Genomic DNA, 14,406 nt, shown 5'->3' with positions numbered 1-14,406 from the left:
GCCCGCGAGCGCCGAGAGCATCGAACGCGAGCGGCCCGGCCCCGCCCGCCATGCTGCACGTGACCGTTGCCACTCCGAAAGGGGCGTGGCCACGCCGCGAGGGCGCTAGCGTCGGTGTTGCTACGGTAACCGGATAGCCGCGCTCCCCGGGGAGCGTCCGCCAGGGGGCGTGGCGTCTCCACGGCAACTCTCCAGGGCGTCGGGGGAAAGAGCGACGTCACTGCCCCGGCCTCACCTCGCCAGCGCGGGGTCACCATGGAAACCCCACCTTGGCCGCCATGTTGGCCCCCGACCCGCAGTCGCTTTGCAGCGTATCGGGGTCTTTCCTTCCCCCCCGGGAGCACAAAATCCTGCGGCGGAAGATCAGGCTGGTGGCTGGCACTGAACCAGGCTGCTTTTCAYGTCCCTTGCTTCCCAAGCTTCAATTAATCTCAGTGAAATACAACATTTTCTTCTCAAAAATGGTTGTTGCTTCCCTAATTTGCTGCATGGCTCCCCAGAGCCTCCTACCCAAGGTCCAGATGATGAGGGCAATTTTCAAGGAGAATCTGCTTCGAGATGGGAAGGAAAACAGAAATTGATTTTTGCTCATGTAGCTGACTGCTAAAATTTATTTGTTCAGGTGCCTTTACGAAGGGAAAAGCAGCAAACCTCAGAGACCAGYATCAGCAAATATAGGAACCGGCATCACCCACATTCTCCTCTGTTTCTTCCCAAGCTGCCGCGTCGGTCAGGACACTGGGATGACACTGGGGCTCCTCAATTCCCAACGGCTTTAAGAAGAAGTTTTGCGCCCGTCACTGCTCTATTCCAGACAGCGGCCCCACTTAGGAAAATACCTTTTTGGGGGACCTAATATCGCTGTCGGTGTGCTGGCGGCACGCGCCGGAGAGCCGCCGCTCTCATCCTGACGGGAGAATGAGAAATGGTGTTAATTTAACCTACTGCAGTGTTCACCACGYGTTACGCTGTTACCATCATTCTTCTTTGCCCCTAGCTGCAATTGGTTTAAGGACGTTTTTCATCTGTTCTAAGTTGATTTTATTTTAATTAAATAACTGAGATAAGTATAAAGAATTCCAAGCTGGGGGGAAAAAAAAGCAGCTGCAATTGTTAAAGATGGCCGTTATAGGAATATTACCTGAAGCCCCACTTAAAGTACTTTTCTTTTTTGTGCATTGATTGCTTTCTTATTACAGTATTTGAAWTTGTAAATGGAAAATTACTCCACGTTCTATTACATAATGTTTACACAGCCTGAAATATGAGATTTTATTTATTAATATGTTTTCGGGGCTATGAACAATAGATGTTTTTAGTAGACGGTAAATAGCACTTTTCCACTTGACTTAATTATAACTTAACAGTACTTTACAGTACTTAGCAGCAGCAAGGAGACAGTCCTCTTCCATAAATATAAGAAATGAACTGTCTGCCAGATCTCAGAGGAGTAAGCAGTGAGAAAACTGCTTTGGTTTGTCTGAACAGCTTTAACTGAAGTATCAAAGCAACTGGGTTTTGCACACTCCCTGAATTAYGCTTCTTAGCTTCTGGTGCCAGGGTTGACTTGCTGACTCTCCGGGTGCTGCAGGAAGCAAAAGATATGCAGGGATCCCAGCATGGGATTATTCCCAGAGAGGCTGACTCAGTCGTATGCAAGGACTATATCAGCTTGCACTGTTTTATTACACCCAAATGTTTTGATTACCTACTAATTAATTCAGCATCTTTCATTGGCATCTTAAGTTTTGTGGTTACTGAAATTCACCTCAGGTATAGTTGTAGGTATTTCATTATGTTTATTTAATGTTCTTATTGCAAGTATCAGTTGTATCTTCTAGAGTTTCATGCAAAGGTACAATTTGTCTTAAAAGCTAATACATGTGCTTTAGCAGTTTAGTATGTATTTTTCCCAAGGAGATCAAATAAAATCTCCATTAGATAATCAGTGTTAAGAAAAATCTCATTTGCAGATTAAGCCAGCTAGTTCCAAAAGAATTCGGTGCCACAAAGAACAGTGCCACTAACAAGAAATAAATGCTTTTCACATACTTTTCTTCCAAAGAAATGAGAGACCTTCACTGCATGATGAAGATCTGAAATAGCTGTTTCAATAAAGCAGTGCCCACTGTACATGAGAGATCAGATACTTGTTAAAGCATCCAGTGTTTTACAGTATCAGGAGCCTGCAGTCTGGAGCCCTTTGCAAAAATCAGAAGGCTCAAATCTGTGACTCCCCAAACTAGGGGAAATCTTGGACCTTCCCCTTTCAATTTACACAGCTTGATAAATACATAAATAAATCTCCTTTCCTTTAATCAGAGCTGTTAGTCATATTAATTATTGTCTGAAGTAACATTTAAAAATTGTTCACTCTTTTACAATGGTGTCAAATCACACTGAAAACTTGCATCAGTATATCATTATCAATTGTACAAATGTACCTTCTGAAGATTTTTTTACCTGCTTAGCATTGCTTTTAAAAGTGCTAAATTGAAGTACTACATCAGACCAGAAACCAGACCCACTTTCCCTTGCTGTGAGCAGGGTAGAGTCTGGGACTTTCATTATTTTCTCTCTCTCTTACCATGCCACATCTTTAAGAGCCTACAGAYTCAAATTATCAAGTAGTTAATTTGAAAATAATTTATTGACACGCTGTGAAAGGCTTTGACTGAGTAAAATTCTACGGGATTTTGCAGCTTGGCTCAGGATACCTGTAAGAAATGAATCAGTCGAACAAGACCAAGCACATTTAGACACTGGAATTTGTGCCCTTGAGACTGCTGTTCCCAGGTAAGGTGCAGAACACACCTCAGAGAAACATCCCTCCGGGATCAGTCATTCTGCCTCACCTTTGCACCGCGAGCACACAGCCAGCTCTTACATAAGGCATCTTGCTACATCATTGCCGGAGGCTGTTGTAAACCATTTTTCTCCCTTTCAGTTCAGGTTCCTAGACAAGCAAAAATGCAGAGTATTGCCAGAGGAGTCTGGGGAATGGGGATTTCTGCTATGGATGATTAATGAAATATTATTGTTTTGCACTTAGAGGGAAATCATAGTTTCATGCCAGTAAGGTCAAGGCCTTAATATGCTGTGGGCTTTACAAAGTTCTGATAGTTCATTTTCTGTTATAATTCAGCCAAAGCCTCATCAGGATAAAGAGGAACACAGTAGAAATAGCTACATTGTTCTAAAAGTCAAAGAGATCTTTTTCATTACCTTGCTAGCTGCAGCTCTGGTGTAACTAAATCCGCCTCTATCTGCATCATCAAGGCAAGGGGCTCAGAAGTAAGATGCTGGGACTCTGGCAGCTGCTAGCTAAGTCTATGTGTAATATGCCCTGAACTGCTCTTGGATCAGTGTCATTTCTGCCATACTGTGTTGAGATGGACTGAAGCTAGAGACCCAGAAGTGAAAGATCTTTACAGCTATGTCCAGGCTTCTGGTCTGTTCAGTCCCATRCTGAAAATAAGGTCTTCATAAGCTGACTTCCTCAATACTATCTTCTTAGGTCAGGCTGTCTTGGCTTGTTGTAGGGTCTGAAAACCTATGCTATAGTCACAATGAACTTTACAGCAAGTGTTTTTATAGATAGGCGTATTATAAAAAAATATCACCAGCACTGAATTCCAGGATTTTCCTGTGGATTTTGTGACTGAAACTCATGAAGGGATGATATCTCTCCAGTCCAAGAACAGTGCTTTTAAAAGCAACAAGGTTCCTGAGGACAGTTTCCTGCTAAAAGGGATAAGGTGTAATATGAGTGGGAAGTACTGTCACTTCAGATACAATGCACTAATCCCATGCAGAAGTTCTGTTTTCCTTCACAGACTGATGTGACAAATAAATAAGAAACCCAGTACAAATTATTTGTATCAAAATTAACATAGTGAACACTTAAGATATTGATTCCTATCCTATGGTGATCCTATAGAAATACTGAGTTGCAGGATTGAGGAAGAAGTAGGTGGGATCTCATAAAATACYGCAATAATTATGAAAAATGTAGAGAGGTCAAAGTCTGAGASCTATTGATTTCTTTTTGTACTAGCRTTTGTCAAGGTGAGGAAAATCCGTTGGCAAAGAGCAGCCAGAGTTTTAACACATCYGAGTCTTTAAAAAATGTTAATGTTTAATAGGGTGTTCTCATGCTTTATATATCCCTGATAACAATGCACGGGCCGATAGGCATCTCCTGAGGTTGTAATTCAGCTGCCGAACCTTGCAAGGCATACAAGCACTTGGTGTTCGCTCGCATGGTTTATTATGTTATCAGAACCCGTTGACTGAATTATGGCCTTATAATAGCTTGCTCTGTCTGCACTGTTACTGTAGCATTATTAACCTATCTCCCATTAGAAGATCGTGTGTCCTTCTCCAGATGAGCACACAGAAGGTAAATAACTATGGCTTTTTAACGTACAGGCTTGTTTTCTAGAAGAAAGTGATTATTTCCCTGAGCTATGCCCACAGAGTAAAGTCTAGTTACTTGAAGATGATATTGGTTCTGGCTTGTGATAATACAAAGACACATGTGAGCGTGGAGCAAAGTTCACTGCCCACTCCTGTGTGGGATGCCTCACTTAGGAGCCAACAGCGCAGATGTGCAACACTGCAAATTCTATGTTCAGGATTGCATACTGGAAGCCAAGGCTTGCGAGGAAGCAATTGAGGTGAGGAAATAGCATTTGTGATATTTGAAAGCAGCAGTGATTCCCCACCGGAGCACTCACCCGTCATTTCCCACAGTGCATACATCAGTCAAGCAGACTAGCCCATCCGTGGGTTCATTGCCTGAGAAAAAATTTCACTCAATATTATCCCCAGGTACAACTTGACCTTTAAATAGGCTGAAATTCCTCAAGAAGGCTCTCTTGCTTTCTGTGGCAGAAGCCAGCTCTACTGCAGTAGCACAGATGTGGTTGTATGCAGCCAGTAAACTCTCTCCATTGGTGCTCACTTTGCTCATGAAGGGGTTTTTTCCTCTTCTTATTACTGCTGCTTATAAACTCTCAAGAATAATGATGGTCACACTTTTAGCTCAGTGAGGAGTCTGGCAGAACAGGGTATTCTTGGAAATGTCTGAGAGAAGAGGACTCAGACCAAGACCTGAACAGTTGTCCAGCAAATCTTGAGGAGGACACRCCCATCTATAGACCTCCTTTCCTTGCCCATTCTGCCTAGTCCTCTTCTGCACAGGCTAATTCCTCCTTGTGATAAAACCCCTTCTACCCCTGATAACAAACCTTGGAGAACAGGCAGCCCTGCAGACACACCTTTTGTCATGGCAATCTTGTCAGAGCTTATTGATCCTCCTTGCCTTCATCTAAAGTACTTTTATTATTATTATTAATAAATAATCATTATTCCAGCAGAGGAGCTCACACTCAGGAGATTTTATGGGGTGGCATGAAAGCAGAGATAAGGAAAGCTGCTGCCTGTAAATGGACTAACTCCCCTCTACAAGCCTGAATTAGAACATCTTTTTGCTGTCTGTGCTCCAGCTCTTCCATGGCCAGCCTTGTCTGCTTTGGGGCCAAGATGCCCCCAGGCCAAGCAATACTGAGGGTTTTCCTTCCTGCTTCATGAYTTTTCCATCCCTTTGCCAGTGTCCAGCTGAGTCCTGTGGCCTTGTACCATGGACAGCTATGGGGGGAAATTTGGTAGAGGTTCTGTCTCTTAATTCTGCCCCTGAGATTGCCAAGATGACAACATGTCCACAACACTGGAAAACAAACACCTTACCCCAGCAGTGTGGATGAAATAGGAGCTCCAGATTAAGATAATCCATGTTTCTGAATGTTCTTCTGGCAGGAAAAAAGAAAAAAATGATCTAAATGTAAGTAAACAAGACATGGGAGCCCTTTTCTCTGTATAAAGCTGCTTCCGTGGAAGGTGGGCTCAAGCAATAAAAGAAGGGCTATAAAGGAAGCTCCAAGATGTTCATACCTACGTTTTGATGTAGCCATGGCCATAAGGAGCCTGCTACAATATGTGGGCTCTAGCTCGCTGCTCTATTTGGCAGCAGGGCTGGTAGTTCTCATTTATTTTCTTACTAGCTTGAAGAAATCAGTTTGCAGTTTGCCTCCTGGGCCACGACCTCTTCCTCTGATCGGAAACTTGAATGTGGTGGACCTGAAAAAGCCGTTCCAGTCGCTGACAGAGGTAGGGTCTTGACTGAGCAGGCAGGAAGAAAATTGGCTGCATGCAATACCTGATGTGAGAAATGCAACTAGGATGGTGGAAATGCGATTGCATTTGCATTGTGTAGAAGGCAGAAATGAGCTATTTAGAGTACAGGCAGCCTGGCAGACTGACACCCTACCTACGTATATATGTGTATATGTATCCCGAGGCCTCCACTSCCTGCAGCCAGGTCCATATTATTGGCACCTCGAGCCCTAGTTATGGCCCTCAGACTCTGCAAGTAGAAGGTACGAGCTGGGTCAGTCTGCTGAAAGACGGGAGCCATTCACTATCAACAGCTCTGTCATTATAGACAGACATCTCCCACAGGAGGAGGGATGAAGGCAGGAAAGAAAGATATCATTCCCACAGCAGAGGAAACTTGGTCATATGTACTTTTATTTCCAAAGCCAGTTACGTCCTTTCAATGCAAAGCTCTTGCACACACACTGGCCAGGGTTATTTAAGACTTGGTGCATGGCTTTTGTACCTCTAGGTAAACAAATTCCTTTTTCTTATGCTGCTCCATGGGTATTTCTATTTCTAAAGGGGAAAAAGAAATATTTAAATATTTTAAAGCCAGCTGCAATGTTTGTTTCAGAAAGTGGCTGCCCTGTTCCTGTAGGGAGGTGAGGACAGCTCAACATGAATTCAGATTTCTTCAGGTTGCTGTAGAGATGTCTAAGAAGCTGTGGCTGGTCTGCCATCTTCCCCAGGTGTGTGCTTGCCAGGCACGGCTACAGAGGAAGTCCAGTTGCCAGTGAACTTCCTCAGCTCACCTCTACACCCGCAGCGAGATGGCAGTGCGGACACAGTTAGTTGTAAAAAAGGCACATCCTAGGCCTCTGGTTCAGATTTCCTATGGCAGTGGCACAATGTCCATCTGCCTGGACTTACGGGGTCACCAGGCTTGTACAGAGCACAGTTTCGATGGTCTTCCAGTCCTGACTTCCCATCTGACCATAGGTGTGTTTCTGGAGGCGCTGAAGGAAGGGCAACTATTTTTGGCTGTAGTGCGGGATTTTATGATACAAATGTCATTTGCAGGCACCAGACTCTTTTCCTATAAGCTGCCAAGCAGCTTTCTTGGGCTTTCAGGCCTGCCACATCCAATATTCTTATTGCCGAGAAGAGCCAGGGCTGGTGCCAAGATGTACTAATGCAAAGAAATGACCAAAGGAAGACTGGGAAACAGCTGCGTTTAACTACCCCTGGATCTGCCGCACACCGTGTGAACTGSCAGAGAGGAAGGAACCAGTGTTAATGTTATCTCCCAAGCTGTCAAACCACCATTTGATGAAAACAAATTCAATTTGTCTGCTGTAATAACAGGAGCTGCTTCTAATCTGAAATTCAATTTTCTGTATGTATCTAATGCATAGCAAATGGTAACCCAGGCACATCGGAAACAAGACATTTGGAGCGGATGGCTTACAGTATGTTTAAATGAAGTCTAAAATACTGAGTGAATGATTAGATTGTCAAAGCCACCCTTTTCTGTAACAGATGATTCAYACTTAATTTGCTGTAAAAGCCTTATGCTCCTGTGACATTATCTACAAGAATATGCTTCCTGATTGGATTCAAATTTCTGGTGGCCAGCAAATAACTTTGCTATGACTACAACAGTAACCACCTTGCAATAACTTGAGACAAGTGCTGTCCTGAAAGAAAGAGTGATTGTAGCTTTGTTCTTGTAATGTTTGTGGCTTCAGCCCCAGAGATGTGTGCACACTCCCTTGCCTCAGGTCAACGGTATTAAAATAAACAGGCCCTCACACTGGGCCTGCCTGCTACAGCATTCTTCTAGTGAGCCTGCAAATGGTAGTTTCGCTGCTTTGGCCTGTTACTGCAAAACACCATAGGAATGCAATGACATTTTATCAACTGCTCATCTCATAGCAGCAATGATAGTAGACACCTTGTTGTGCAAACTGGGTGCAAGCAGAGATGCTGGCTAGTGATAGCTGAGGTTTATTATTTGCACTACAGCAGCACCTGGAGATTTCAGGCAGGGCTGGGAGGGCCCTTCTGTGCTAGAAACTAACTAGGGTAGCTAATGCTACCCTGTGGCAGCAGACCCCTCTGGACCCCTGTGGGTCCAGATCTGATGTTGAATGAAATGAACATATTTATTTACCTTTTAAGCTCTCCAAGGTACATGGCAACATCTTCACTGTTCATTTTGGACCCAGGAAAGCTGTGGTACTGGCTGGATACGAAACCATCAARGATGCTCTTTTAAATCATTCTGAGGAATTTGGAGAAAGAGCAGAAATACCCATATTTAGGAAAATAGCACAAGGAAATGGTAAGCTTTTGGTTGGWTACTTTCTTTTTTTCAGTTTGTCTACTGATATTATTCCTATGGCAGAGAATATCGTCCTCTTATGGTTTGCTTTCTGTCTGTGTAACAGTGCATTGAGTAGCTTTTGTASCAGTGCGTAAGTAGGCCTTACAAAAATTTATTAATTACAAGTAACATAAGGATCTTATACTTTTATTTTAGGCATAGGATTCAGCCATGGAGAGCTATGGAAAACTATGAGAAGATTCACCTTGTCTACACTGCGAGATTTCGGAATGGGAAAGAGAACAATTGAGATCCAAATTATTGAGGAACTAAATTCCCTCATTAAATATTTTGCATCTTATCAGGGTGAGTGGCAAGAATTTCATCCAGAGACAGATCACATATCTAGCTGAACAACAGAGACAAATGAAAGTGTAAGTCATGCTGTCTCATGCTTAAAGTTTAGCATATGTTTAAGCATGTTATTAAACTGAGGCTTCAAAACATTRAAACTGAGTTCCCTGCTGTGCATTCTGCATGGTGAATGAGGTTTTTCTTTGGGACATAAGGACTACATTTCCAAAGGAAACCTAATGGAGCCTGCACATCTTTTCTCATTTATTGAATATGGCATTTTGCACAGCATTACCCCACCACATYCAAAGACAGTGACCCCAGAGGGAACCGAATCTAACCATACACACCCCAGCAGGMTACTTCTGCTTTGCAGGGGGAAATGGGCATAACAACATCACCATTTGTATTCTTTACTTGAAATACAGGGAAACCTTTTGATACGAAGATGATACTCAACAGTGCTGTATCCAACGTCATCTGCTCTATATTGTTTGGAGAGAGGTTTGAGTATGATGATCCTGTATTTCTAACTTTGCTGAAGCTGTTAAATGAAAATACTAAGCTGCTGGGCTCCCCTATGGTACTGGTAAGGCCTTGGTTTTAGGTTTTAAGTTTTAGCTTTTTCTGGCATATCTGGTTGCCCATGTTTGTTTTCCTGACCTCCCACATTTGCTTCTCAAGGTGAGGYTGAGGAGAACATTAACAGACAACTGATCTGTACTGAATATGTCTGGGGTTCTGTATCTGCAGGACACAGATCCCCAAGTCTTGGCCTAGTCTGTGCAGCTTTTAAGCAAAAATCGCTTATACCAGAGATCAGCCCTGAAATGCACTCTCAAATCTGCCTCCTTATATTACAACTCAGTAATTGTCTTAGTTCTTCTTCTCCTAGAACCAGTTTTGACAGACTTCTTTCTCGTATGTTTTGGCCACTGAAACTCAGTCTTAGCAAAGTAATATCTGAAATAAGCCCATTCCTTCCTGACACAAAGCTTCTACTCTGAATAGCAGTGAATTCGTTCTCAGTGCCACACTGAAGTCTGATGCTTGCTCATTCCAGAGTAGCTCAGTATATAAAGCACCAGCTGTGCACAGSTCAGAATTACACTCTGTGTAATTCAGCAGGGAAACTCTGAGAATGAGGCACAGGCTAACTGCGAACTGCAGGGGCTTCTTTAATGGGTTCACGGGGCAGCTAGTTGTCTCCCAGAGGAAGYACACAGATCATGAGGGATGGGGATGAGACCCCCTTCCTCCAGACAGCAAGTACATCCATATGACATACTGCAATGCTGTGCTTAGTCCAGCTCTTAAGAACAGTGTAGCTGTGTTAGCATGGTGCTGTGCATAAGCTAATTGGCTTTGAAAGTACTGCACTGACAGAGAAAATTTGTGTTTGTCTGTGGGGGTGGCTGGTTTAAGTCACTTGTTCTGCCCTAGAGTGCGACACACCTGAAGGCTTTCCCTGAGAGAGGTACAATGCTCACATTCTCATCCTTTCCATTTGAGACCTTCAATCCCACTATCTGGAAGCCCTGAGGGAAGATTAAGTTGATGAGTCTCCCAACAGAGAGAACAGAGAGAATGTGATATATCTGCACAATTCATAACTGCTTGGAATGTGGGAGAATTGTGACCTGAAATGTCAGGGCATGGGATGTACTCCTATGAGTCTCAGCAAGCAATATCTTCAGCATCTCAGAAATACTTCACCAGTTAGCTGACTGGTTCTTCCTGGAAATGTTTCCATCCTCTCTGAACTGCCAGCTGAAGGCCTTGATACACCCTGTTAGACAAGGGGCCAGCAATATAGTTTGAGATACTAACATATGTTCAAAATGCCAATTAACAATAAGACTTATTTGCTCCACAGTTATATAATTTCTACCCATCGCTTGGATTTCTCTTTGGCGCTCCCAAGACTGTGCAACAAAATGTTGATGAGCTGACTGCTTTTCTCCAGAAGCTGTTTCAGGAGCACAAAGAAGAGTTTAATGAAAATAACTTAACAGGTTTTGTTGATGCCTTTCTTATGAAGCAACAACAGGTACTTTAAAGCTAAGTCTCAGAATCTTTCTGTTCTCTTAGCTGTGACTTATTATTAAGATCGACCATCTGTCAGGGACTGGAAGTGAATAAAAACACAAGAACAGCAGTTTTTATAATATATTAAAGCAAATACTCACAGCGAGCAGTGCTGTAGTTGTTCCACACATAGTTCCACTGAAACTGCTGATTAAAGGGGTTTAGTTGTCAAGATGTCCCATGTAGGTGAAATCTGCTCAGCATGTGTAAGGGAGATATCAGCCCAAACCTTCCTGCAAGAATGATACAGTGATAAACTTCATTGCAGTAACTGAATGCCTACTTACATAATATCTGGATTTGGGGACTGCATACACACTCAGGATTGGACAAATTCCATATATTCCATGTACTATACGCCCTAATGCTAAAATWCTAAATGTTTAGGGCTCTATAGCATATAAAGCCACAAAAAGCTGAAATGCAGATAAAAATGATGGCAACACATTTATTTATTTKTATCATGTGTTATAGAAACTAATGGCCACTGTCTGTATGTTTTGAAGGAGTCAAAGAAACCCTACAGTTACTTCCACAATGGCAACCTGCTGTTTTCAACCTTGGACCTCTTTGCTGCTGGGACTGAGACTACTTCTACAACTGTGCGCTGGGGTCTTCTTCTGATGATGAAATACCCAGAAATTCAGAGTAAGGCTAAGAAGTCTTCTTGTACAGTATTCTGTTGCATGCTTAAGGCTTTGRTTATAGAAGGGAGGGGGTAGGACTCATTGAGTGCTGTCTAGAGTAATTATTTCAAGAACTGTGAGAGAGATAACAACCACTGACTTACCAAGAGTTTTTGTTCAGCTGGTTGCATTGAAACAGCACAGCCAAGTGGGAGAGGCTATGCGTCAGCCTTGCACAGTTACAGTAAAGCTCCCCCATCTCTATTCTCCTGCAGACTATCAGTTTACATCACTGCAAGTAACCTCCATCATCCCCCATCTCCTCAAGGACTAATTCTGATCTGGTTTCTTTTGAAGGCTCTGGGGTAACAAAGGCATGAGATCAGAATCAGGCATGGCATGTCCTGTAGCGATTGCATTCAGACTCCCTTGGCTCAACAACAAACATAAAAGAACATCATCACACATTGACTTACCTGCCCCTATTTCTGCTCTTCCCAAATACCACTCAAAGTTTTCCCTTTTATTGATCTTGGCTAAACCAAAAGCCATTTAGGTTAAAAGATAAGAGGGGGTTACAGCTTCTTTATCCTTTCTTCCYCCCAAGGAAAGATTCAGGAAGAAATGAACCATGTCATTGAACCAGGAGAGCTGCCTAAGTTGGAGGACCGGAAAAAAATGCCCTATACAGATGCAGTGATACATGAAATACAAAGATTTGCCAATATAGTCCCAATGAGTGTATCACGATCAACTCCTACTGAYGTGAATTTCCAAGGTTATGTAATTCCTAAGGTGAGTTTTGAGGTTGTCAGCTTACATTGCACAGATTCCTTACAGTTTCTTTTAAAGAAGAAAARTCAAAAAATCTAAAGATGCCCTGATGTTTGGTTTAATCTGTGATATGATCTTTTGTCTGGGATCTAGAATGACTRTTACAACTTTGGGCTATATTGAGCTCTTAGTTACAGCTTTTTGAATTCAGAATAACCATAGACTTTAATTAAATCACACTGTTTTGAATCTCTTTTTTGAATCTCTACTTCAGCTTCTCRTCTGAAAGATGTCTCTGAATATGTCAGAAGGAAATGTGTTCTATTTTGTGGCCCAAAAAGAGAGTAGTAGCTACTGATAAGAGGTGAAGCAGAGTAGGAAAGTATTTGCTAGTTCTGTTTGCCGTGGCTCAGTCTTATTCACCTATTTACGTTGGAAAAAAGAAAACCAGCCTAGCTGGACTGTGAAAGTGATCTGCTCCTACCAACTACCATGAGTTTCTTTGATTCCTTCCAGGGGACAGAGGTTATTCCGTTGCTGACCTCCGCTCTGAACGATGAGTTGCACTGGAAAACCCCTGATCAGTTCAACCCTTCTCACTTCCTGGATGCTGACGGGAACTTTGTTAGGAGAGAGGCATTTATTCCATTTTCTATAGGTGAGAGGGGTATTTTGTGCATTGCCTGCAGTTAGGCTAATTGCTTAGGCTAATTGCACAGCTCTCACTGAATCCAGAAGTACTTCTGGGTGTTGGAAATTATAAAAGTCAGAAACACAGAACATAGGATAAGGAAATTTTGGCCATTCATCCAGTTCACCATGCTTTAAGTTACCATCTCTTGCTTGGGAGATCTRGGCTGAAATGTGGGAGACATTGATTTACTCACAGGCACTGAATGATCTCACACATCCACAGGCTTCTGCATGGTCTGAGACCTTTCTACACCTCTAATAAACAGAGGGAGAGAAGGAAAGCTTTCCTGTCTCAATAGCCTGCTGTTACAGGCTGTACATCCAGTTTAGAAGGTCTCCAACTCCAGCACTAACTATTATGGTGCTGATCATTTACTTCTGGTTATTTTCAGGACGAAGGGCCTGCATTGGAGAAGGACTGGCCAAAATGGAGTTGTTCCTCTTCTTCACAGGCTTGCTCCGCAAATTTGTTTTCCAGACCCCTCCAGGAGTGGACAAGTCAGATCTAGATCTCACTCCAGATGTCGGCTTTACTTTGAACCCCATGCCTCACCTGGTTTGTGCTGTGCCCTGTGAATGATCAAACCACATGCAGTAAGTGTAGTGAACACTTTAGGCTTGAAATCAATTCTGGTTACAGGGAGAAAAAAAGCTGTCTATTCCTGAGTTTTAGGAGAAGGAAGACATTGGGCACTGCTATTTTCCTCTCTTTCATATTCCTTCCAAGAGCTCTCCTGATGCTGGYATAACGCAAACCCTTCAGATACCCTTAAGTACAGCGTGGAGAAACAGTGCAACCCACTCCTGAAACAGCACATCAGAAAAGCAGGCTTCAGGGCTGTTTGAAGGAATTAAATGGTTTCAGGTCTCCTCTCTGGATGTATCCAATCAGAGGCTCTAGTCTCCCCTCTGAGAGCCTCCACAGGGAATTTCCCAGCCCAAAGATGAAGCACTATAGCAGAGCGGACTGATGGCCCAGCTGGAGCCAGCARACATAAAGTATAAATACTTAATGGATCTAGAAATCTCCCAGGAAGTTCTGCTGAGTCTCAGACTGAGCTTCCATTGCACAATACAACCTGCCTTATCTTCCTCACAGAGCCCCAGACACTGGGGTGTAACATGGGTCCATGCCAAGAGGCAGATATAGGACAGTTATCAGAAAGCATCTAAGTGGTTTGGGAAGTAGGTTCATTCCAGCTCACACCAGGAACTTTGTACYAAAGAGCCTATTTATAACAAGGCCAATCTAGCAGCTTTCTGCCTCTGCTCAGAATGGTGTTTCTGCTGTTCCCTCACCTCTCCTGGCTGTGTGCTGGCTCCAACACTTGTCCAGTCCTTGCCTGGGCCAGTTCAGATTCCTAAACTAGCAGAAAATAACTAGCC

The 14,406-nt window shown here is 43.1% G+C and overlaps 1 protein-coding gene across 2 annotated transcripts; it reads left to right on the top strand.

The window, feature by feature from the left end:
- Positions 1–4,580: 4,580 nt before the first annotated feature.
- Positions 4,581–13,600, top strand: LOC146601600 (cytochrome P450 2K1-like). 2 transcript variants are annotated; one of them, XM_085300205.1, is made up of 9 exons: positions 4,581–4,679; positions 8,341–8,503; positions 8,702–8,851; positions 9,268–9,428; positions 10,716–10,889; positions 11,434–11,575; positions 12,161–12,348; positions 12,844–12,985; positions 13,413–13,600. In XM_085300205.1, exons 1-9 carry the CDS (start codon positions 4,581–4,583, stop codon positions 13,598–13,600), a joined length of 1,407 nt encoding a protein of 468 aa, XP_085156331.1. The 2 variants fall into 2 exon arrangements, with proteins under 2 accessions (XP_085156331.1, XP_085156323.1); XM_085300197.1 differs by lacking the exon at positions 4,581–4,679 and adding an exon at positions 5,974–6,171.
- Positions 13,601–14,406: the final 806 nt, after the last annotated feature.

This window comes from Rhea americana, unplaced genomic scaffold (assembly GCF_003343005.1).
Source record: "Rhea americana isolate MKP2758 unplaced genomic scaffold, rheAme1 scaffold_10, whole genome shotgun sequence".
NCBI classification, from domain to species: Eukaryota; Metazoa; Chordata; class Aves; order Rheiformes; family Rheidae; genus Rhea; species Rhea americana.
This window is presented reverse-complemented; position numbering and strand designations above follow the sequence as displayed.